The following is a 22,818-nucleotide window of genomic DNA, read 5'->3' on the forward strand; positions in this document are numbered from 1 at the left end:
CTGCGGACCCGCCCGACCCCCTGATGCAACCGCGGGTCCCGTTTGCAGCGACCGGGACCGCCCGGGGAGGGGGCGTGGCGTGGCACGGAGGGGGCGTGGCCGAGTGGAGAGGGGGCGTAGCCTCCCGCTGTCACCGGGCAGGAGAGACGCGGCGGACGTGCCCCGCGCTCCCATTGGCGGGCGCGGGGCGGGGGGCGGGGACACTCGCACCGCCCCTATATAATGGGCGGGCGCGGACAGTGCAGGCAGAGCGGCGGCAGAGCCGGGACGAGGTCGGTGGCATCCGTATTCAAATCCAGAGCCGTATCCATGCCTGGGCTGTGGGAGCGGCTGGCGGGCGGCGAGCGGGGCCGCCTGGAGACCTCCGACTGCGAGTCGGTGGGCAGCGCCTCTGGCTCGGAGGGAGGTGAGTGTGAGCTCTCTTCCCTGGGGTTTCTCCGAGGAACGGGGGGGGGGGAATCACTGAGTGTCCCTAAGGGGGGTGGCGGTGCTGTGCCGAGACCCTGTTACGCCCCCAAGCCCCTGGGATCGGTGTTTCCCCCAGCCCACGCGTGTTCCATCCCGAGCCCCCGAGGTCGGTGTTGCCCCGGGCTGACCTGCTTCCGTGCCTCCCGCAGATGCCGAGTACGCCGACGGGGTGTCGCTGCCGGACCTGGACCTGGAGCTGCTGCACGACCCCGAGGACGAGCTGCTGTGCTCTAACCTGATGGACGTGGTGCAGGCCACGCTGGGCCGGGCCCCGCTGGGCTCCAAGCGCTGTTCCCGGCTCCTGATGCCGGCGCAGCTCCTGGCGCAGGTGCGGGCGGAGCTGCAGCGCCTGGCGCGCAGCGAACCCTGCGGGCTGCGCGGGGCCCTCCTCGACCTGTGCGTGGAGCACGGCAAGGCCTGCCACGACGTGGGGCACATCGCCGTGGACCCCGCCGTGGTGCCCACTTTCCAGCTCACCCTGGTGCTCCGGCTGGACTCCCGTCTCTGGCCCAAGATCCAGGGACTCTTCGCCTCGGGGCCGGCCTTCGCACCCCTGAAGCTGAGCACGGGCTTCAGGGTGATCAAGAAGAAGCTGTACAGCTCCGAGCAGCTGCTCATCGAGGAGTGCTGATGGGCCGGGCCCACTTCCCGAGTGCTTTGGAAGAGCCGGTCGGAGCGCGGCGGCGGCGGCTCGGGGCAGCCGCTGTAGTTTAGGTTAGGCTGGAGTAGGGCAGTAGGTGGGAGTAGTTTGGGCAGGTGGAGGTCCCCGTGGGGGCCCTGCCTATGCCGGGACATCCCTGACGTGGAGCGGACCGGGACCCAGGCGGAGGTCGCTTCGCGTTGTCGATGATTGTGGGATGATCCCGGGATGCTCCCGGAGGCGGCAGCGGGGCTGCTGGGGGGGCAGCCGGTCTCCTGATGGCTGATTAATCATGGGGCTCTTCTTTTGTAACGAGGATTGTAATCAATGGGGTTTCAGGGGGCAGGGGGGGAGTGAGTGATGGCTGAGCCGTGGGTCTGGATCAAAGACAAACCCCCTCCGCCGGCAGCCGAGCGGGAGGGGGCTCTGGAATTGCGCCCGTGTCTTTGATCACGAGAGTGGTGGGAGAGGGGCACGTGAGGTGCCACGGGGCTGGAGGGCAGGACCCCTGGCCCCGACACTGTGTGGCGCTTCATTGGTTACAGTTTACACTCATACACTTGATGTTCAAGTGCGACAATTCCTATGCAAATCGTGTCAGGTGGTTTTTTACTTTTCTAATAAAAGTTGTCTTGATTGATAACTCGACGTCTCCCTGTTGTCAGTCTGGTCGGGGGAGGGGATGATGCAACCACTGCTCTGAAATCCCCGCTGGCACCCTCGGGAAGGCTTTCCCTGGCAGGGCAGCCCCTGTGGTGGGAGCTGGAGGTTTTGGGAATGGTGGGGAATCCCGGTGCGCCCACTCCTAATTGCAGCCATGGGGCTGTGACTCAGGGGGGCTGAGTCAGGGCCCTGGGCCAGCCCAGTGCCTGCTCATGCCTGGGGAGGAACACCCCAGCATCCCAGCCAGGAGCTGCTGCTCCTCCCCTGGGATCCATGGGGGAAAATCTGGGCTGAAAACCAGGAGAACTGGTTAAAATTGTGACTGAGGGAGGCTGAGGAGGGTCACACCTGCCAGGAGTAAGCATACCCCAACCCACTGCCAAGCTGAGACCAATTACACAAACCTGCAATTAGAGGCCTTGGGGGGAGAAGGCTTTCACTCAAGGGTGATTAAGTCACTTGGCAAACGAGGAGACCTCCCCTAGGAAGGTGTGGGGGGATAGAACCAGCCTGAAACACCATTTCCATTTACATACAAGTTTGTTCTGGCTCAGGTTTGAGTTGTTGGATTTTTTTTCGTTTTGTTTTATCCCCCTGTGGAGAAACAGTGACTTTTCATGGAAAAAAACTTGGGTTTGACACGGACAACCCACAACTGGAGCATTTCTCGCTGGTGTAAATACCACCTAGGAGCAGTCAGGGTGGCACAGCTGGAAACAGACCTTTGCACACCCACATTGTGCAAAGGGGGGGGCTTTGAAACATTTCTCAAAGGGTCACGTGCCAGAGCATCCCCCCCTCACATGAGGGGCATTCCCCCTGCTGGGGTCAGGCAGCGCCCTGTGGGATCATCCAGCACAAATCCATCCCCGGGGGGGTGGAAAAGGAACTCCAAACCCCAAGTTTTTTTGGCAAAACCGTGAGAGGAGCAGGTTTTGGCACTGCCAGCGCAGTGTGTTGCTCCTGGGATGATTTACGGTGTGGTGACCGGGCGGTGCAGTCATCCCCTGCTGAGGCACATTGAGACTTGGAGTGATAAATATAGCCCATAAATACATGTATTTTTAAATATCAAGCTCCTAAGCACATGGAGGGGGGTGGCCCTGTGCTTCCAGCAGCAGCATGACCCCCACTTGTCCCCTACCAGCCACTCCAAGGGAAGACAGGGGACTCCACATCCTGTTTTTTAAAATTATCATGCCAAGAAAACAGTAAAATCCACCAAAACTCCCAAAAGTGAACACAGAGCAATGGGACAGCCTCTTTGCTGGGGGGTGCCAGCAAAACCCTCTGTTCAGAAAACACCCTGTGGTCTCAGCCCCAGCTGTGAAGGTGAAGCTTTGCTCTTATTTATAGCAAAATGGCCTTTCCATGGGAAATTTGGGGGCGTAGCAAGGTCCCTGGGGTTGGTAGCTCTCTGCAAGGTGCCAGGAGCTTCCAGCCAGGCTGGATTAAGCATCTCCCATGGCAGGGGGGTAGGCAAAGGGATATTTTGGGACCGAGGAGGCATCAACGGAGCTATTTGTGGCACCAACATCAGCCTGGGGATCCCAGGTGCCAGCACAGCAGTGGGAAAAGGGAGATTTTGGGGACACAAGCAGCAGTAAGGCAAATGAGGATTTAAATCCCACAGTAACACTAAACCCTCATGTTTTGCTACCAGAAATGACAGTGAGAAGTGGAGTTTGCTCCTTACCTGCTTGCCAGAGGACACTGCTCACGGAGTACCTGCCTTTGTTGCCTCCTGGTCTTTGGCAGCTGCTCCAATTAAAAGCTTGGGCTAATGAGCTGATGGGCAGCCCAAATCACCTGCAGGTGAGCAGGGACCAACACACACTGAAATTCAGAGCATCTCCCATTGCTCTGGACCCAAAATGTAGCAAAACCACCCCAAAAACTGGGCCATGAATGTGCCTGGTTGCAGCCATGCCAGACTCCCCAGGGGCTGACTCACCACTGCTGGGAATGTGGCACTGAGGGGAAATAGAAGGGACATGACCCTTGGCCTCTGAGAGAAGGGGAAAAAAAGGGAAAATGGGGAAGTTCCCATCCCAAAACCTCCAGCCCTTGGGGGATGGGGATGCCACGGGGTCCAGCCTTGTGCTGCCTCAGGGAGGGGGGATGTGGGGAAAAGAGACCCATTTGGGAGCACAGATCCCAAATCCAACTGCAGTTTCCAAGTTGTTGCTGTCAGGATGCACATCCAAGCCAGCCTTTCCAGCCAGGACAAAAGCAGCCCGAGCCTTCCTGCCCACCCTGATGGGGACCACGTCCAAAGGGCACCTTCAAATGCTGGGATGGTGCTGCCAGGCCAGTGGCATCCTGGGATGAGAATAAAGCATTCCCCAAAGGAGCATGGCCAGAGGATGCAGGGGGCTGGCTAATGGGAGGGCAGGAAGGTGAGGTGCCCTCCTGGGAACATCCCAGTGGAACCAGTCTGATGCAAAGATGTCCTGCTGGGGATTTGCTGTCACCTTGCCAGGACCCACAGGGGCACCACCTCTTTTCCATCCCTCTCCCATCCCAGGGAAGGGGAAGCCCCCCCAGCACAGGAGTTTCCCGGGATGGCAATGACCCCAAATTCCATCCACTGCCTGCCTGTGTGAATACAGCGAGGAGCTGGAGCAAGGATCTGCAGGACACCAACACAGCCAGAGCCTTTCACATTATAAACATTTATTTATAGATGTACAACTGTATAATTAATTCTAAATCGAGAGATACAGCCTCTGTGAGCATCCACTGGGATCGACGCCTTCTCGCTCCTTATGATCCGTGGGTATCTACTGGAAAAAAGAACGATCCAAATGTTTTGGCGGGCAGGCTCCGGGCAGGGAATGCCCTCGGGCAACACATCCAGCTCCTTCTGCGAGCGGGATTTCCGTTCAACCCCGTCCCCATCATCCCTGTGCCTCCATCAAGCGCCATTTCCAAATGCTGAACTTCCACCCACTTCCTTCTGAAGGTGGAAGAGTCATTTAAAAAAAAAAAAATAAAAGGATTAAAATCAAAACCCCCTTAAAATCAGGTCCAAGCCACAGTTGGCTGTGGGGTAACAGGGCTTGTGGCCAGTGGGAGGGTGAGATTTCACAAAATAAAATAACAGCTGAAGACAGAGCGAGCGGCTTCCTATGGACAACGGGATAAAACCACCTCTGCCAGCCCACCCGGGAGCCGCCGAGCTTCTGATTCACTCCCCGAGCGTGCCGGGGGAACAGTTCTCACTGGAAATGTCTTTAGACACAGACGGAACTGCAGAGCAGCAGAGCAAAATTAAAATCATCCAGTTTATCCCATGGGAGGTGGCTCTGCTTGTGCCAGCTTTGCTTCCAAGGGGTGGCTCCCGACCTCAGGCACCCTCCCGCTGGTGCTGCCGGGCGGTGATGGAGCGAGACACACCACAGAGCCCAGGGCTGCCCTGATCCCCCCAGCAGAACCGCTTTCAGAAGCAACACCACACTCCATTTCTTGTGGATCTGCAGCATTTTCCAGGTCTCCTCAGGGAAACGTGGTGTTGAGGTGCAGCCAAGGCCCGGCTGCTCTCGGTGGGTGGGTGGGTGGGTGAGGAGCCCCGAGCGTGGGACACGCACAAAACCCCCCGACGAAGGGCGAGGCCGACGGGGAGCCCTGGTGGGAAGCCCTCTCCGCACGGAGCGCGCGCCACACACTGATTACCAGGCAAAATTCCAGCAGACTCGGCGAAAAAAGAAGTTACGTGCACAGATGAACCCAATGACTGACGAGCACAAACCATCCAGGACAATCCTTCCCGTTGCCGACGCCGGCGCTCAGCTGACCCGCCGTGGCTTCTGCCGCCGCTGCAAAACCACGGCAGGGCTCCGGGCAGCTCCCCCTGGCTCTGTTACCCCCTGCAGCTCTGCAGTTCCGTTGTTGAAGGCAGGTATGGACATCCCAATCCCCACGACCCCGCTGGGCCTCCCAAAAGCCAAGTACAGCAACTGCAACGTGATTCTTGTTTTAGTGCCGGGCAGGAAAGTGATGCAGAGCGAGACACCCCGGGAAGAGGCTTCCCCGCTTCCCTATGCACCAGAACGGGCAGAAAACAAAATAATTTAATCATCCAACCCCTGCATAGTTTAAAAGTACAACATATATACAGCTATAAATTAATGCTAAATAGATTATGTTTTCTTCTTGTTTTTCTTTCTTAGAGTTTTCTTTTGTCACCAAATCGTCCAGTTTCTCTCTCCGCTGGCAGCAGTGAAGGGTCTCCTTCTGCTTCATGGCTTCTGCAGTTAGTTTGGGTTCTTTTACACTCCATGTGTCTCTTCCAGGGGCTGTGAGATCCCAGAGCACGCTGGGGTGATGGAAGGGGAGGAGGAAGCCAGGCAAGCTGGGTTTCCTGGCCCAGTCGCTGCCCGAACGGCGGAGAGAGGCAGAGAGAAGAAAGAGGGCAGTTGTGCGTTGCTAATTCTCCAATTCCATTTTTTTAAGATAAGGTTTGATTCTTTTAAATAGTAAAGTCTGTCACCTCGGCTCAGTGCACTTCACCAAAAGTCTTCAGGCATTTCAAGAGTCTGGGAACAAAAGTGGGAGCGGTGTCAGTCTCCAGGCAACTCCCCCTTCCTTCCCCACCCCACAGCACAGGCAGCAGCTTTTCCAGGCTCTTTACAGACCACGAGGTGCAGGGAGGGAATTAAAGAAAAGCAGATAATTAACACTAGCGTGTGGCAAAAGGAGAGGCGAAGTCATCCAAACAAGAGAACAGAAGGACCAAGATAAGAATGGATCCAAAACCAGAATACACAAAAAAAAAAAAAAAAGCTGAATGTGGCCCAGAGGATTTGCTTTAAAGGCCAAACTCTCAGATGCCAAGGAAAATAAACCCCAAAACTGCAAATCAAGCAGCTCGATGACCAGTGTCCTCAAGGAGTCCCTGTGAGTTGAAATGGTGTCCGTACTACACCTGGTACAAGCTTCATCTTTTTCTGCAGAAACCCTGTTTTCAAATAATTTTGGGATAGAGGGACCTGCAGGTTTCACAGCCCACACCACCTGGTAGGCAAAATCAGCCCAGAAATTTAAGCAGAAAAAGGACTCCAAACCCTGTGCCAATTTCTTTTTCATTATTTTAGTGCAGCACGTCCGGTCTCACATCAGGGTTCTCCTTAATCCAAGCTCTCCAACCCCTAAATCTTCCAGACCTATCCCCTCCTTAGCTGCTTTTATTTTGATTCCCAGTTTAACCAGTAAGTTACTTCTACAACCTGCTGGGAATTCTGGCCATTTGCTTTGCTCTCCTTAAGCGTCAGGGGAAGGCAACTGTGGGGGAAGGAACATCTGTTGGGTGGGACTCCGTTCCCTGTCATCACATTCACGTGCCAGGGATAACAGCTTTTCCAGTAAAACAGGCAACAAAGCAACCAAAAAAGGGTTCATTAAAACGTGGAGGCTGGATGCCATGGCTGGTAACAAACTGCCAACCAGCCAAGGTGCTCCCAGCCTCAGCCAGGGATCCCGGAGACCCAGCACTGACAGCACCAGAGAAAACAGGGACGGGGAGAGCTGAGGGTGCCAACATGCAAACTAAACCAAATCAGCATCTTGATTAAGGAGTGAAGGCTCGGTGGAGGGGGCGCTTCCCGCCCTGCGTGCATCCGAGGAGACTCGTGGAGGTCTGTGTCTCAGCCAGGGATTTAAGTGTTAAAAGCACTACGGTGGTTCCCGGGGCAGCCCAGCTCGTACTTGTGCTGGTGCCGGGCGGGGCCGTGACTATCCGTGCAGGGAGGCCTGGACGTCTGACAGTCTGCTACAGCTGGGGGTGCCCATCTTCTGTGCCCGCTGGTACAGGTCCGAGTCCCCAAAGTAGCGTGCCCGGTACAACAAGCCTTCCTCTGCACAGGGAAAAGCCCAGCGTTAGGAATTCTGCCCGGGATGAGACCCACTCGCCCAGCCCCGGCCCCCCCACAGGCTCTGCTGGGAATGGGAGGCACCTCCAGCATCCAGGGCGAGGTGAAACACAGGATGAGGCTGAGGAAATGGCCCTGTGGGACAGGATGGGCGTCAGAGCTGCTGACAGCTCATCCATCCTGGGAAAGCCTCCGGAGCCCGGCGAGACCGGCCCCCAGTCCCAGGGGGCACACAAAGGTTACCCCAGCACTGGGGCATCAGCCTCGCTTGGCACCACCTGGGGCTCCAACAGCCCCTCCGGCACTCTGGGCACTGGAATCCTACCCTGGCCACAGCTGTGGCCATCACAGCTGGGAATGGGCAGCCAGGGAAGTCAGGCTGCCCCCGGGACTTGCTGCCCTCCCCACACTGTGCTGCCAGGATGGTTGGTGGGGTCATCTGTCACACCACCCCTCCCAGTCCCACATGCCCCTACAGCCCTCGGAGCAGGGCTGGGATGCACAACACCACGGGCAGCAGACTCTTCCACACAGTCCTTGGAGAACTGAAGTATTACACACATCCTAGAGGCCTTTTCCAACTTAAATGGTTCTACGATTCTACCTTCCCCCTCCACTGGAAATCAGAGATATCCTGACAGGGCAGGGGACCCTCCGGGGCACAGCTCTTGTCTGACCAGTTCTACAGCAGCATTAGGAACCAAACCAAAACAAAGCAAACCCCACGTACCAAGTCTGTCATGAAGTCACAGACTGAAAAAAACCCAAGCCAACAACACAGGAAATGTGCTGGCACCATGTTAAAGTACAGCTCTAGCACAGACCCTCCGTTCCTGACCCTCCCCACTCACTCTGCTGCTTCTCTTTCCAGCAGTTATTCCGGAGGTTTGCTATGTAGTCATCCTCCACGCTCCGCTCCACATTCTTCAGGTTCGTGCCCGTGTACTCGTCTGCAAAGTTCTCAGAGACGTAGTAGGGGACTTTCAAGTGCTCTGTGAATCTCCTGTGTATGTGACCTACAGACCTGGTCCAGGGAGAAGAGCAGAACAGTGTAGGAATTGCTCCAAGGGCACAGCAAAGCCCCCCACAGTGTGACGTGATTCCAAACCGCTGGAAACATCCCTCACTCCCAACCAGCCCCAGGGAAAGGAAAAGCATTTCTGGTGGAAATGAACTGCCAACACAGGGAGAGAGAAGCTGCCAGGCCTCCAGCTCGGTAGGCAGAGCTCTGAACACAGACATAGCTCCGAGGCAGATTGCCCAGGGCCTAAACCCACTTAAAATAAAGTGTTCTCCAGGATTTTCAGCACTAATTAAATCTCTCTGCAATTTCCTCCGCTCACAAAATTAGACCCGCTCTGCACCAACCAGCACAGAGAGCACTTTCCAGAAGGAAATCTCTTCCTCCTCTGGCCCTGCTGATGTGCAATTTAGACAAAGCCCTGACATTCCAGCAAACCTAGAGATCTTCACGGGGGCATGTGGGAGCTGGAACACAGGACCTGCGCCCAAACGCTGCATTTGTCAGGAACGGCTCCACCTGGAGACGCGCCCCAAGTTCCCCATAATAATAAATACCAGCTGGCTGCTGCATTTAAAAGCCAACCTGATTCTTAAGCCAGGTATAAACATTAACTCATCTGGGTCGCCCTTCAGTCTGTTATCAGGGTTTACAGGAGTGATTCAAAGACTCCTGCACGTTTCACCAAGGTCCAGCTCTTGGGGATGAGCAGTGGGTAACCAGATGGCCTGAACAGGAGCAAAAAGCGCCCCTGGGATTTTTCAAGGCAAAGGTGCAGCCTGGGAGAAGCCAGCTCACTATGTGAGCTGTGAAGGCAGAGCCCTGAGCTCCCCCAGAGTACATACTCCTGTGTAAAATGAACTACATACAGAGTGTGCCCTCACGGGAGGAGGACTGAGGCTGGTAGAGCTACAGCAGCATGTCTGGGTGTAAAGCATGAAAATAAGGGCACAGGGAACCTGCCATCTGCAGTCAGACGTGTAATTAAGTCGGGTAAGTTCCGTGAGGTGTTACTGAAGAGCAGGGTGGCACAGTCAGGCCTGCAGCCAGGCAGCTCTTCCAGCGGGAAGCTGCTTTTTTGGAAGAGATTTACAAAGGTCACGGAGTGACAAATGGTTCTTTAGGACTCTGCCCTCCTCAGTGACAGCTTCACTACGGAGAAGTGGCATTAAAATCACCGGGTTCGACGCTTCTGGCCTCCTGTTCGCCGAGCTCAGACACAACATTTCCCTTCTCAGCACAAGCTGCTGTGAGCGGTCTAGCAGCTCCTCCTGCCGGCACGGCACCGCCTCGTCCCAGCTGAACTGCCCCGGTCGCAAAGGAAGGAGGAGGGAGGACTGGATCAGCCCATTTGCTTCCCTTGTCCAAATCCAGACTTGGAAATTGGGTTGCTTGCTGCTACCTCAGCATGCAGAGACAGGGGCAGCACAGGGAACAGAGTAGCAGAGAAACATCTGGGGCTCAGGGATGGCTTTCCTCTGGCAGCTGGCAAGGCTGGAAGCAAATCCCTGCCCAACTTCAAAACTGCCCTCCCCTGAGTGTCTTCTCACCCCACAAACTCTTCACCAGTACAATCCAAACTGCTATATATGTAATGCTTAATCTTACAGTCCCGATATCAAGTGCGGAAATCACAGCTCAACCCTCTCAGAACAACCCTTAACTGTGCCAAAGCCACTCCATCTTTTGGTTCCAAGCACTAATGTCACAGTCTTTACCCTGAGTCCGAAAGCTAAGCTGGGTTTTATAGTATTTAACATCATGCCCCACCCCTGGAAGTGTTCAAGACCATAAAGGATGGGGCTTGGAGCAACCTGGTCTAGTGGAAGGTGTCACTGCCCATGGCCGGGGGTGGAACAATATAATTTTAAGGTCCCTTCCAACCCAAACCTTTCTGGGATTCTATGATCAATGGCAAACGTTGCTACCTGTGAAACTAAGCAGGAACCCTGGGCTGTAACCAAGTCTGCCCTCTTTAAATACACATAAGGAACTTCCACTGAACATACATGAAGCTTTTGTCAAGGATGATGCAAGCAGCCAGAAATCAGGCCTGTTTTCCCACTCTCTGCTGTCACTGCAAAGTGACTAAGAAGAAAGACTCATTCCATTTGTCAGCCAAGTGAGCAGATGGGGCATTTCCACAGGATCTAGAATGAAACAGTTTCACTTTTGCATTGTAAATGTCTGGCCACTATTTCATGGCAAGATAAGAGTTCAAAACCAGGGCATTTCTCTGGGAGTGTCTTTTACTGTACAGGAGTGCCTTTTATTCCTTCTTCTCTTCCTCTGCTGCTTTGTACTAGGTATAAACTGAGGCTTTCATGAAGAACAGATCTGGCTTTTGCTTTTCACTGTCCAATTTAACTCTACACCTCAATTTGTTCTCCATATGGGATCTTGGTGCCAGGCTGGAGCCTCCCAAAACCATTTTGCCTGTCCCTTTCCAGGAGGACACAGCCAGCTGTGGGTAAGGGCTGCAGAAGGTCCCTGTCAAAGAACTCCCTTCCCTTAGGGAAGTGAGAAACCTTCTCTGCCCCTTCCATTTCACACCTGTTTGAGAACCAGGAGGCCTACACTGCTGTGTGAGACAGCTGGCAGCAAGAGCAAGGGGTCAGGAGAGAAAGCAACAAACCAAAGGAAAACAGGGAAAACAGAGAGCGGAGATCCCTGCCCTCCCACACCCCTCCCCATCCGGGGGGAACAGGTACTGACGGCCTCTGGCTCAGACTGTAGGGTGGGCTGGAGACCATCATCTGGCTGAGAGCAGACACAATGATCAGGATGAGGATGGGCATCAGCTGGACAAACAGCCCCAGGCCACCCTGCGGGAACAGAAACACGCAGTGCAGTGCCAATCCACACCCCTGTGCCACAGGATCCTGTAGCACTGCTCTCCCTCCCTCTCAGTGCTCGCACACAACCTCCACTCTCCTGCTTCTCACAGGCATTTGTCTCAGGAGTAACTCAAAATAACTGGGGGAACCCAGCAGCACGCTGGGCACTGTGACTCTGAAGGTCCAAAGCCACTGGATGTGACAAAGGGCAGAGAGGACTGGCAGGAGGAACCTTGTGAGGGAATTCCAGAAGCCTCACGCCCATATTTTGTTTTTCTAGAGTTTTTGCTAGAGAGCAGGACTGGTTTTATGGAAAGCCTTCTCCCCTTTTCAGTGGTGGATGAAAGCAATTCCCCCTCTCCCTCACCTCCCAAGCTCTCTCCAGTTCCAGCAGTGTACATCTCCCCTTTAAGCTTGGGAAAGAACTATTCAGGAAGTTCTTGTTTGTTTGTTTTTTAAAAATAAAACTGGCTATCCCCAGAAAACCCTGACTCCAGCTTTCTCCTCACACAGAGAGCAGCACCATTTCCCAAGCCAGCCACAGCAAACAGCTCCCAGTTCACATGTTGGGAACACCTTTACCCTCCCAGCCCCTGGTTTGTTGTCCACTTACATCCCCCTGGTGCTCCCTCCTGTCCTGCCTCTGGTGGTAGGTGTATCTCATCCTGCCATTGCTGTACACGTGAACGTTACCTGCAGGCAAAGAAAACTGTTACACCAAAGTCACAGTGTGGAGGGTGGTGCTGGCTGGCCAGGAGGGAACCACAAAAGGTGGCCATGATCCATGGCACTTGCCGAAACAGGAGCATTCCTGAGGTGTACTGAGTGCAAACAGAGCGGGCACAGGGGTATTTCTGTCACATTTTGCAGGATCATATGAAAATTCAGGTTGGTGGTGACCTCAGGAGGTCCAACCTCCTGCTCAAAGCAGGGTCAGCTACACAGAGGGAGTACCTTGTACAGGCTTCCTCTCTTCTGACTGAACTGCCTTTAGATTAAACTCAATTACAAACAGAAATAATTCTGGTATTTTTTCCACCCTGAAAACAAAGCTCATCCAAGCCTTGTTTTAAATATCAAAGCTACAGCTGCAGAGGGAGCCTGGCTGAGAGAGTGGCCCTGGACTCCCTCGGGACAGTGAGGAGAGGGAAAAAAAGACTGAGCCAAAATAGCAATGTGCTGGTTTTGCTGGAGTAGCTTGGCCTCTCTGCCAGGCAGAACACCAATGCTGCAAAAGGCTTCCAGATGCCTGTCATTGGTGTTGGTGTGTTAATTCCCACACACTGGACAGGAGAGAGCTACCAGAGCAAATCTTCTTCACTGAAACCAAATTATTTCTTTTTTAAGTTGGTCCACAGAGGTCAGATAACCCTTGCCTCCACTGCCAGTCAGATATGACCAGAGCAAGGACAAGGGAGTCTTCCGAAAGAAGACCCTTGTCCTGATGTGAAGTCTGTGTCTTCCTGACTGGAACTGAGCGAGTGAAGAACAGGCACTCAGTTCTTTTCTGCTGTCCAAGCCATGATGAGTATTGTGGATAGACAGGATGCAGACTTCATTCTCAATTCAAGAGGTTTAAATTGTGCTGTAGAAATACACTTTCCTTCTATGGGACATGGGGGAGAGCAGGAAGTGGCCAGTGATCTCACAGAAGCTGCTCCAGCTGCGTGGCAGAGCAGATAAAGATCGGGAGCAAGGCCCAGGGTTTGCTCTGATAAGAAGATTTAACTTCTCAAACCACCAGGCAGAAAAGCCTTCCTCAAAACAGGATTATTTTTACAACAAGCCTTAAAACAAGTAATTTTTTGTTCTAACATCCAACCCAAGCCAACAGCAGCTAATGCTGCCAGCCATGCAAACAAACACCTGAAGCTGGGAAGAAGTCCAGCTCTCATGGTATTTCCTGCTGGACGCCGAGTTCTCCAAGTACCCACCTGAACAACTTAAAAGCCTCAAGGTATTCAGGTCGTGCCTGAAGGAGAACCCTCTCCCACCAAGCTCAGCAATCCCTGCACGGCCAAATAAATCCCTACTGCGCTGTCACTCTGCCAAAGCATCGCGTCCCGCTCAAGAGACTAAGGTTTAAGGTGCTTACTAGAGGGAAAACCACCACCAAAAAACATGTTGAAGAGGTCCTCGGGGGAGATGTCGGCTTCGAACCCGCGGTGGAAGTCCGAGTGGCTGTGCCCATGCCGGGCAGGGTTGAGTTTCTCATCTCCAAACTGGTCATACTGCTTCCTCTTCTCCGGGTTGCTCAACACCGCGTACGCGTTCCCGATGGCTGCAACAGGGACAATAAGGAAGCAATTAGCTTCTCTCTCCTGCACATGATACGTTCAGCCCTGCACACTGCCAGGACTTGCCTTTCTCCTCACACAAATGAGATTCTCAACTACCCACGTCTTTTCAACGGGCTACTGGTGACCTGGCACATGTTGCTGGCAAAGGCAGACAGGAGGAAGTCACACCAAGAGACTCGATGAAAAATCCCTTAATTGATTCGAATGAAGGAGTTAGGATATGACTGATATGAATTTGGTACATGTACTTAGGGAAACCCTTCAGCTGTAACCAACTGTTACAGGGAAATAAAACTGCAGTTGACAAATTTTATTCAAACGTGGCATTAGGGGAATTCAGTGTCGGAGCACGAAACCAGAACTGCAAACAATCTAAATATGGGCCAGATCACTGAAAGAGACTTTAAAACTTTCCATGAAAACTGGTAGGGAAACATTTGCTTGAAGTTGTGTCTGTCAGCTATGAATTTCAAAATTTCCAGATGCCAGACGTAAGGTGCATAATTACAAGGACTGTTAACCAGTGCCTGTGACGGTGGAAATGAACCGGAACTGAAGTCCTGCCAGTTCCCAGAGCTTCTCTCCTTCCAGCCTCGGCAGTTTGAGCCCTTCTCCCAGAACACCTGCCTGCCACCCTCCTATTTCTGTACTTCCCTCTCGACATGTTCCAGTTTCCCACTTCCCCTCTGCACCAACCCACCCGAGAGCCTCCCTGTGTCGCAAGGAGCCAAAATGCCCATGGCAGCAACTGCCTGCTGTGTGAAAGACAGGAGCAGAAGGGATAGAAAAGGGAGATTCATGCCCTTTTGGAGGAGATCAACTCCAAGATTCAACATTTTCCCCATGGTCAGATGGAGGTGTACGGTTTCCTCTTGGACTAGAGACTGGGAGTGTGGAGGATGTAATGTCAATACACTCCTTCTCCTTCTTGGTTATAATTAGTGCACACAGAGCAAACAATTCCAGAGCCAGGCAGGGAAGCTGGTGGACAAGGAGTGACTCAGAGTGTATGAACCACACAGCTTGAAAGAACCAGCCAAGCAATGAGAACAGAGCGCTGCAGGGTTTGTTCACTGACTTTGTGCTGACAAAGCCAAGAAACGCCTCATTCCAGATCAGGATTTTAGCTCCTAGTAACCAGGTTCATCTCTTTTTTTCCAGCATCAGACAGGCAGTGATGCAAATCTGCCACAGGTCAGGCTGCAGCAAACTGCAACTATAAACTGAGACATGGGCTCAGGACAAGACACTTTATCAGCAGCCACTGGGGAGGTGACTGCCAAGACTTCAGGTAATACATCAACGTAAGAAAAAATTAACTAATACCCTCACTGCAGTGCAGGCTCCCCCTTCACCCTCTGGAACCAAACAGCTGGAGTTCAGCAAGCTGGGAGCTCAGCTTGGGGGCTGAAGGACAGGGAGCCAAGGAGGCAAGGCCTGGAGGAGATAACTCACGAGCAGAGAGCTCTGCAGCAGGGGATAAAGGGCACCTTGCTTAACACACCACTTCTGGCACGTAACTCTTGTCAGAGCCCTCTGCAAACATCATTATTGGAGATTACAGGTGAGGAAACCTGCCTTTTGCCAAAGCAGGGATCCAAGGATGAGCCACTGAGCAGCAGTTCTGCACATGCAGAGCTGTACCTGTCTGCAGATGCTCTTTCATCTGCCCCCCACACCACACAGGCTCTCCCAAGTAGCTGGGGGGCAGCTCACTGTTTGCTAGCACTTATCAGGTAAGGATTTAAGTCTTAAAAGACTTGAACAAACCTTACATAAGACTTTTACTGCTGAATTCATGTCTGCAAGGAGCTCACCCCAATACTGTATCAGTACACTCACACCAGGCCAGCCTTGCTCCCTGCTCCAGCAGAAGCCTCATGCATTTCATTCCCCAAATCCCAGAATGGTTTGGGTTGGAAGGGACCTTAAAGACCACCTAGTCCAACCCCCCTGCCATGGGCAGGGACGCCTTCCACTAGCCCAGGTTGCTCCAAGCCCCATCCAACCTGGCCTTGGACACTTCCAGGGATGGGGCAGCCACAGCTTCTTTGGGCAACCTGTGCCAGGGCCTTACGTCCCTCACAGGGGAGAATTCCTTCCTAGAAAATGGCCAGAATCAGACCACTTTTGTGGCTTTAACACCACAAAAACAGTGCTGCACAGCTGGTATCAGAGGGTTCCACATTTAGCTCAACAATAAGAATCAAACTTGCACAGCTTGCAGGGGAAAACAGGGTTATACGCTCCAAGCATTGGACATGTTCCACGTCTTGGAAAATTACTCCAGTTTTAAGGTATCTTATTACCCAGGAAACATTCCTGCTGCATTTGCAGAGAGGCCCTGAGAACGGGGCTCTTTGCAGCAGAACTGGAGCTCCTGGTGACCTTTTTTGAGTTCTGGCTGGGCTCAGTTACACCCCAGAAACTTCCACGTGGGATTCCTATCCACCAATTCCACCCACAGCCTTTCACAATGGTCAGGTGCTTCCTAGAATGTTTCTCTCAAGGGGTTCATGAGCCAAAGAGCTGCTTCTGGTGCTGCACAACTCACTGGGTCTCTCCTGGGTTTGCCAGTAGACAGGGGTGCACCCAGAACCTGCAGGACTTGGGGCTTCTCCCTGTTAAGTGAACACTCCTGCAACTCTCCAAAAAACCAGGATGGTTCACATCCTGAGGGAATTCCCTTCAGAGTAGTGTGTGGCAGGAGGCTGGAGCAACACACAGGAAGAGCTGCTGGGAGAAAGGGAAGGAAGGCTGTTCCTTGTCCCACCTGCAGAGGCGAATCCTACCCGCACCAACCTGTGCTTATTATTTTAAGCTTATACTTTGTTCATGATCCAACTGGTTCCGAAGAGAGACAGCTTCACAAAGAGCAGCTTGACTTCACTCCACCTGACCCAGGAGGTTGTTTTTAGGAGCTGTCACTAGCCCAGCTCGGTGCCACTGCCTGACAGTTGGGGGCAGATCCCAAATCTGGAGCTGCCTTTACCTTTGAAGGCCTCAGTGGCCCCCGGCGCGTGGTTCTTGTCCGGGTGGAACTTGAGCGCCAGTTTCCGGTAGGCCTTTTTCAGGTCCTCGTCAGAGGCTTCTCTGTTTACTCCCAGAATTTCGTAGTAGTCTTTGCACTGCTTTACCCTGTCAGAGGAGAGGGGAGAAAATAGGGAGTCTGAGGAGTGAAAACCCCTCTGCCCTGAACGTGTGGGCTCCGTGACACCACGGCCTCGGCGGCGGCGTGCAGGGCCCTCGGGGTTACTCAGCCCTCACGGGGTGACCCAGTTGTTTTCACCGACTCATTCCGGGTGTGACAAACACTCTCACAGAACGAGTCAGGCCAGTAGAGGTGGAAGGGCCTCTCCTCAGGCCGGGATATCACCCGCAGAGGAATGGAACTGGCAAATAAACCTCACACTTATCACTCTCACGTTTTGGAGGCTCTTTGGGAGGGACTACGGGATCTGGGGGATATCTGGGCTTATTGGAATTTTCCCCTTCCTCTCTCCTCAGCTAATTCACAGACCTAAAACTAACAGCTGAATTCCAGAGGAAGAAGGAGGGAGCTGCCCAGGGTGTGCAGTCCAGTTCCTCCTGGGTACACTCACAGCCCAGCCATGGTTTCTGCTTCTCACGTGACTCATCTGAGACAGAATCCAGCAGGTTGGGTTTTTGGAGAAGTGGACGATGTAAGAAACCTCCCTGCAAGTCCCTTAGAGTGGTTCTTGTGCAATTCAGGCCATGCCCATAACCTCAAACAACATTTACCAAGTGACTGTGCCTGGGGATCAGTCCTTCAGCTTCCAGGATGTGCAAATGGTAGAAAGGAATAAAGGAAAGCTTGAAACAGGGTTTGGAAAATGGGCAGACTCAACTCAGCCGCCTCCCAGGGCTGCTGGAACTATAAATCCTCCTGGGTGTGCTTTTAACACCACTCCACGTGGTTTCCGAGCTGGAATCTTTAGAACACTGTGAAAACCAGAGTGGTGCCACACGATAAAGTCAAACAAACTGCCCCAGAGAGCTGCTCACACACCTCTTCACTGCATCCACCTGGTCCTGAGTGTAGCCCTTGGGGGCCTCCCCTCCAGCCTCTCCGTTGGCTGACAGGAAGTCCCCGCTCATTTTCCTGAAGGGGGGGTTTGTGGACTCCCTGGACTGGGACTGGCCATTGGCCGACTGCTCGCCCTTGTTGAGTGACTCCAGCAGGACTGGAACGAGAAAAAGGTAAAGAATAAAGAGGTTAAGAGACCATCAAGCTCAATCTGCCCCTCCAGATCGACCATGAAGAGACCCCTCTTCATCTCTGCCACTGCTCTAAGACCCCTCGCCCTTCCTCAGGAAGACCCCAACCCTTCCACCCAAGGGACCCTCCAGCTCCTGCTGCTTCTTGCCCAGATGTGAGGGCTAGTGCTGAAGAGATTCCCTGTGTCTCCCGAAGCACACAGCCTCCATTAAAACCCCAGGACTACCCAACCAGACAGCCCAGGAGCCACAGTGGATCACCAAAGTGGTGCATCCTTGTCCTTTTCCCCCCCCTACATCTCTCCTCAGCAGCAAAGCATGCCCAAATTTGTCCTCTAGCATATTATAAAGCGTATTACTCTTCTTTATCTCCTCCTTTTGAGAGTCTGCTGTGCTGGGGAAGTGATGTGACAATGCTGTATCTTTAGAGAGCTTGGAGAATGATTCCATGGGATGCCAATCCCACAGGGACACTCCCCCTTTCTGGGGAGAGAACTGCAGCACTGGTGGCTGCCAGCATGACAGGCCCCCTCACACCAGTCACACTTTGTTCTCCTCTCTTACCCACATACCAGGAGCAGCTGTGAAAACCATTTTCTCTCAATTACTGAATAGGAGTTGCAGAAATTCACTTTCCCTTTGCTTTTCCTCCTCACAAGGCTCAGGCACTGTCCTCCATCCTCTTCAGCCAACAGGGGACAAACACCAAGGCCTGGCCTAACCACACAGGAGACACAACCGAGGCAGACTCCAAGCATGGAATATCTTTCCATCATCCCTGGCAGCTGGATAGCCACTATTTTTTAAATCTGACTGATTTCTTCATCAAAAAGAACAGGCACATGTACTATGATTAAACCCAGACATATTATTTACAGAAGCCTCAGTACCCTGAGCTTGCAGTCCTTTATCCACAGCCCAGAACTGAGAAGGATGTTCCACCTCCTCCCATGGATTGCACACTACAGACCTTGCACTATGGGGGTATCACCTTCTTAAAGCCAGTGCAAACAATGCTTGCAGGCCAAGAGATGAGCCAAGATAGCCAAGGTATCCTATCTGCCCCCAGAGCTTGGAGGGGCAAGAAAAATCCACTCCGTAATCCAAGAGCCAACAGGGGATGAGGGATAAAAATGATAGTGGGGTAACAAGCAGTAATTCACTGGGTGAGCTTTTGAGCTTGGGGGGGTTTCACTAATGTAAAAATAATTTATTTCAGAAAAATAAATCCTCCCCTCCCTCATATTCACACCACTCCAGCATTCACAGAATCACAGGCTTGGCTTTTGCTCTTAGAGCTTTTAAATTTCCCCTCACAAGGCTGTTCCCCCCCCCGCCCCTGCTCCTGCTGCTTTGGGCTCAGTTCCCCACAGCTTGCCAAGAGAATTTTAGAATCACAGAATGGTCTGGGTTGGAAAGGACCCTAAGGATCATCCCATTCCACCCCCTGCCATGGGCAGGGACACCTTCCACTAGCCCAGGTTGTTCCAAGCCCCGTCCAACCTGGCCTTGGACACTTCCAGGGATGGGGCAGCCTGTGCCAGGGCCTCACCTCCCTCACAATGAAGAATTTCTTCCCAATATCCCACCTAACCCCACTATCTGTCAGTGGGAAGCCCCTGGGACCAGCCCAGCACTCGGGGGGTTCTGTGTCCCAGCACACACGGCCGGGGCGCGCTGAGCTTGTCATCAACCACCACCCCAAAGTGCACTTCCCAAATCCAACCACAGAAATCCATGGATGGCCACAGCACAGCTCCATTTGGCTCTGCAGCCCCGATCCTATTGCTTCTGCACCCCAAAGCCACGCTGGTGCCCCGTGCAGCCCCAGCATAGCCCAAATCCATGGGCTCCTGGGGCGGACAGAGCTGAATTAGTTTTCAGTTCTGCCACCTCAGCTCCACTTTTCCTCGCTTATCAGACAACATTTTTCCAACAAAACTTCCCCAACTCCCACACTGAGGTGACTGGGGCTGCGCTGACACAGAGGGTTTTTGCTGAAATCCCCTTGCAAAACCCTCCCCTGGCCCCGTGATGACACCAAAGGCCCAGCTGGGGTCAGGGTTTGCAGCTGCACAAGGGCCACGTCGCTGAGTGTTGCCAAACCCCCTGGAACTCGTGGGAAAGAGACTTCCCAGGAGCTCTGGAGACTCAGTGACCTCTGTGGAACCACAGGATGTATGGCAGCATTTCCCAACTCCAGACACAAAGGGTCCTTGGATGTGAGACTTGGTTGGGGCTGGCCACAAATTACCATGTTGTGCTTAACATTAACCTGCCCCTGCTGCCTCCCCCCGGCCTCTGCCTTCCTCCAAAAGTCACTTTTCCTATGCAGTAATTTCACAGAAGTATAAATTCGGAGGAAAGGGAGGGCAGGAAAACCATGCTGCACTCACAACAGGCTGACACATCATGTTTGGGGGAGCAGGAAGAGGCTGGAGCAGCCAAAAGGAGCATTACAGGAAGCCCTGGGACGCACAAGCTGCTAAGCTCAGCCAAAGAATCCAAACTCAGATGAAATCAAAGTGAAAAAAAAAATAAACCCACGGCCCTTTGTATAAATTTCCGCAACGTCAGAACAGGCAGGGAAAGGATTGTGTTTGGCTGCTTCCAAAGACCACTTCCCACGTTCACTAAAGCTTCCAGGAAGTGAGATCCTTCCTCAAAACTCCGAAGGCCTTCAAGGAGGAGGATTATTCTGTTACACGTATGAGGGTGTGAGCTCAGCATGCCTGGCTGTCTGGGAACGGTGGGAAACTGCTGGAGGAGGAATGGGAGAGGGAGAGGAGGAGGAATATGACGAGGAAAGTAGGAGGAACAGGAGAAGGAACAAGAGAGGGAGAGAAGAATAAGAGGAAGAGATGAGGAGGAATAAGAGGGGGAGAAGAGGAATAAGAGAGGGAGGGGAGGAATAAGAGGAGGGGAGGAATAGGGGGAAGAGAGGAATAGGAGGAGAGGAATAGGAGAGGGAAAGGAGGAAGAGAAGGAAGAGAAGAGGAGTAAGAGAGGGAGGAGAGGAATGGGAGCAGGAGAGGAATAAGAGAAGGAGAAAAGGAACAGGAATAAGAAAGGAGAAATAGGAGGGGAAAAGGAGGAACATATGGAGGAGACGAATAGGAGGAGGAGAGGAGGACGAGGAGACGAATAGGAGGAGGAGAGGAGGACGAGGAGAGGAATAGGAGGAGGAGAGGAATAGGAGTGGGAAAGGAGGCATAGGAGGAGCAGAAGAGAAGGAGAAGGGTGAAAGGCTTTCCGCAGCCCCCCGAGAACTTCTCTCCCGCCTTGCCAAGCCCCGCAGCGCTGCTCCCACCAGCCCGGCGTCAGGGATCCAGGGAGCTCCCGGGGTGCCCCTGCCCTCCCCGGCAGCCTCTTGCCCGAGCCCCAGCGAAGGCGAGGGGTCGGTACCGGGCAATGCCGCAGCCCGGGGGTCACCGGGACCCCCGACCCTGCCGGGCCCCGCCAAACTCGCTTTCCCAGCGTGCCCCGCGCGGACTGCGCAGGCGCGGTGCGGGTGAGAGGTCAGGCCCGGCGGCGGCCGCGCAGGCCGCGCTCCCCTCGGGCCCCCCCGCCGCGGCCCCGGCCCCGCGCTCACCGCGGACCCGCTGAGAGGGGTACAAGCGCTGCGCCTTTTCCAGGAAGCGGCGGGCCTTGTCGGGCTGGTTGGCCTTGGCGGCGGCCAGCGCAATGCCGATGCACCGCTCCGCCTCGTCCCGGTTCGACTCCATGGCGGCAGCGGCCGGGAGGGGGGGGAGGCAGCGGGGCGGGACCGGGCGCGGAGTGATGACGTCACCAAACCACGCCAACGGCGGGGCGGAACCGTGAGGGACATTTTGGGCAGGGGAACCTCCGAGGAGACAAACTGGGGGGGACTGGGATAAAGAGATCGGGGGATACGGGGATAGAGGAACTCGGGGGGACGGGAATCCCCCTCAGCAGGCTCCCCCCCTTCTCCCCAGAAAGGGCACCCCCGGCCTCTGGTGCAGGAGGGGAGGATTAACCCCTTCAGCAGTTCTCTAAGCTCAAGTTTCCTGCCTTTTAAACAGCTCCTGGGGCTCCAGGGACTGTGCCTGGAACGGCGGAAGGAAGGACATGCTGAAGAGGGAGGAGGCTGCTCTGGGCTGCTCCATGGATTCAGTCCCGCTGGGGATGGGACGGCCTCAATTTAGTTCCAGAGGAGAGAATGGTGGTATTTCCATGGAGGCTGTCCAGGGGGAGCACAGCCCCTCCTGCAGACAGGGGGGGACAAACTTGCACCCCCACGTTGTGGCTGCGGGTTGTGACATGTGTGAGACATGGGATCCACACCCGAGTGCAGCAGGGAAATGAGGGGAGGAAGGACTTGACAGTAGATGGAATGATCTCCAACAGCAGGATCGATATCCTACTATGAATCACAGAACGGTTGGGCTTGGAAGGGACCTTAAATCCCATCTCATTCTGCCCCCTGCCATGGGCAGGGACACCTTCCACTGTCCCAGGTTGCTCCAAGTCCCGTCCAACCTGGCCTTGGACACTTCCAGGGATCCAGGGGCAGCCACAGCTTCTCTGGGCAACCTGTGCCAGGGCCTCCCCACCCTCACAGGGAAGAGTTTCTTCCCACTATGCCATCTAACCTTGCCCTCTGGCAGTGGGAAGCCATTCCCCCTTGTCCTGGCACTCCAGGCCCTTGGAAATAGTCTCTCTCCATCTTTCTTCTTGTCTCTCCCTTCAGGCCCTGGAAGGCCACAATCAGGTCACCCCAAAGCTTCCCCTCTCCAGGCTGAACAATCCCAACTCTCCC

The 22,818-nt window shown here is 54.0% G+C and overlaps 2 protein-coding genes across 2 annotated transcripts; one reads left to right on the forward strand and one right to left on the reverse strand.

Moving 5' to 3' along the window:
• Positions 1 to 255: 255 nt before the first annotated feature.
• Positions 256 to 1,751, forward strand: DDIT4 (DNA damage inducible transcript 4). The gene is made up of 2 exons (XM_017832705.1): positions 256 to 406; positions 618 to 1,751. The coding sequence occupies exons 1-2, from the start codon at positions 310 to 312 to the stop codon at positions 1,097 to 1,099; spliced, it is 579 nt and encodes a 192-aa protein (XP_017688194.1). The 5' UTR covers positions 256 to 309; the 3' UTR covers positions 1,100 to 1,751.
• Positions 1,752 to 4,714: 2,963 nt separating this feature from the next.
• On the reverse strand, positions 4,715 to 21,789 carry DNAJB12 (DnaJ heat shock protein family (Hsp40) member B12). The gene is made up of 9 exons (XM_017832728.1): positions 21,631 to 21,789; positions 17,830 to 18,004; positions 16,792 to 16,937; positions 13,595 to 13,780; positions 12,113 to 12,192; positions 11,378 to 11,487; positions 8,493 to 8,665; positions 7,478 to 7,626; positions 4,715 to 6,309 (listed from the first exon to the last, which is right to left on the reverse strand). The coding sequence occupies exons 1-8, from the start codon at positions 21,761 to 21,763 to the stop codon at positions 7,505 to 7,507; spliced, it is 1,125 nt and encodes a 374-aa protein (XP_017688217.1). The 5' UTR covers positions 21,764 to 21,789; the 3' UTR covers positions 4,715 to 6,309; positions 7,478 to 7,504.
• Positions 21,790 to 22,818: the final 1,029 nt, after the last annotated feature.

Source organism: Lepidothrix coronata, unplaced genomic scaffold (genome assembly GCF_001604755.1).
Source record: "Lepidothrix coronata isolate B3197 unplaced genomic scaffold, Lepidothrix_coronata-1.0 Scaffold204, whole genome shotgun sequence".
NCBI classification, from domain to species: Eukaryota; Metazoa; Chordata; class Aves; order Passeriformes; family Pipridae; genus Lepidothrix; species Lepidothrix coronata.

What these genes read in the sequence shown, in the direction of transcription:
- DNAJB12 (XM_017832728.1), bottom strand. Translation starts at nt 21,763, where the DNA reads ATGGAGTCGAACCGGGACGAGGCGGAGCGGTGCATCGGCATTGCGCTG. An exon ending in CCCCTCTCAGCGGGTCCGCG is followed by an intron (nt 18,005 to 21,630) that starts GTGAGCGCGGGG and finishes TTCTCGTTCCAG; the next exon opens with TCCTGCTGGAGTCACTCAAC. An exon ending in CTGGAAAGAGAAGCAGCAGA is followed by an intron (nt 7,627 to 8,492) that starts GTGAGTGGGGAG and finishes TTCCCTGTGCAG; the next exon opens with AGGAAGGCTTGTTGTACCGG.
- DDIT4 (XM_017832705.1), top strand. Translation starts at nt 310, where the DNA reads ATGCCTGGGCTGTGGGAGCGGCTGGCGGGCGGCGAGCGGGGCCGCCTG. An exon ending in CGCCTCTGGCTCGGAGGGAG is followed by an intron (nt 407 to 617) that starts GTGAGTGTGAGC and finishes TGCCTCCCGCAG; the next exon opens with ATGCCGAGTACGCCGACGGG.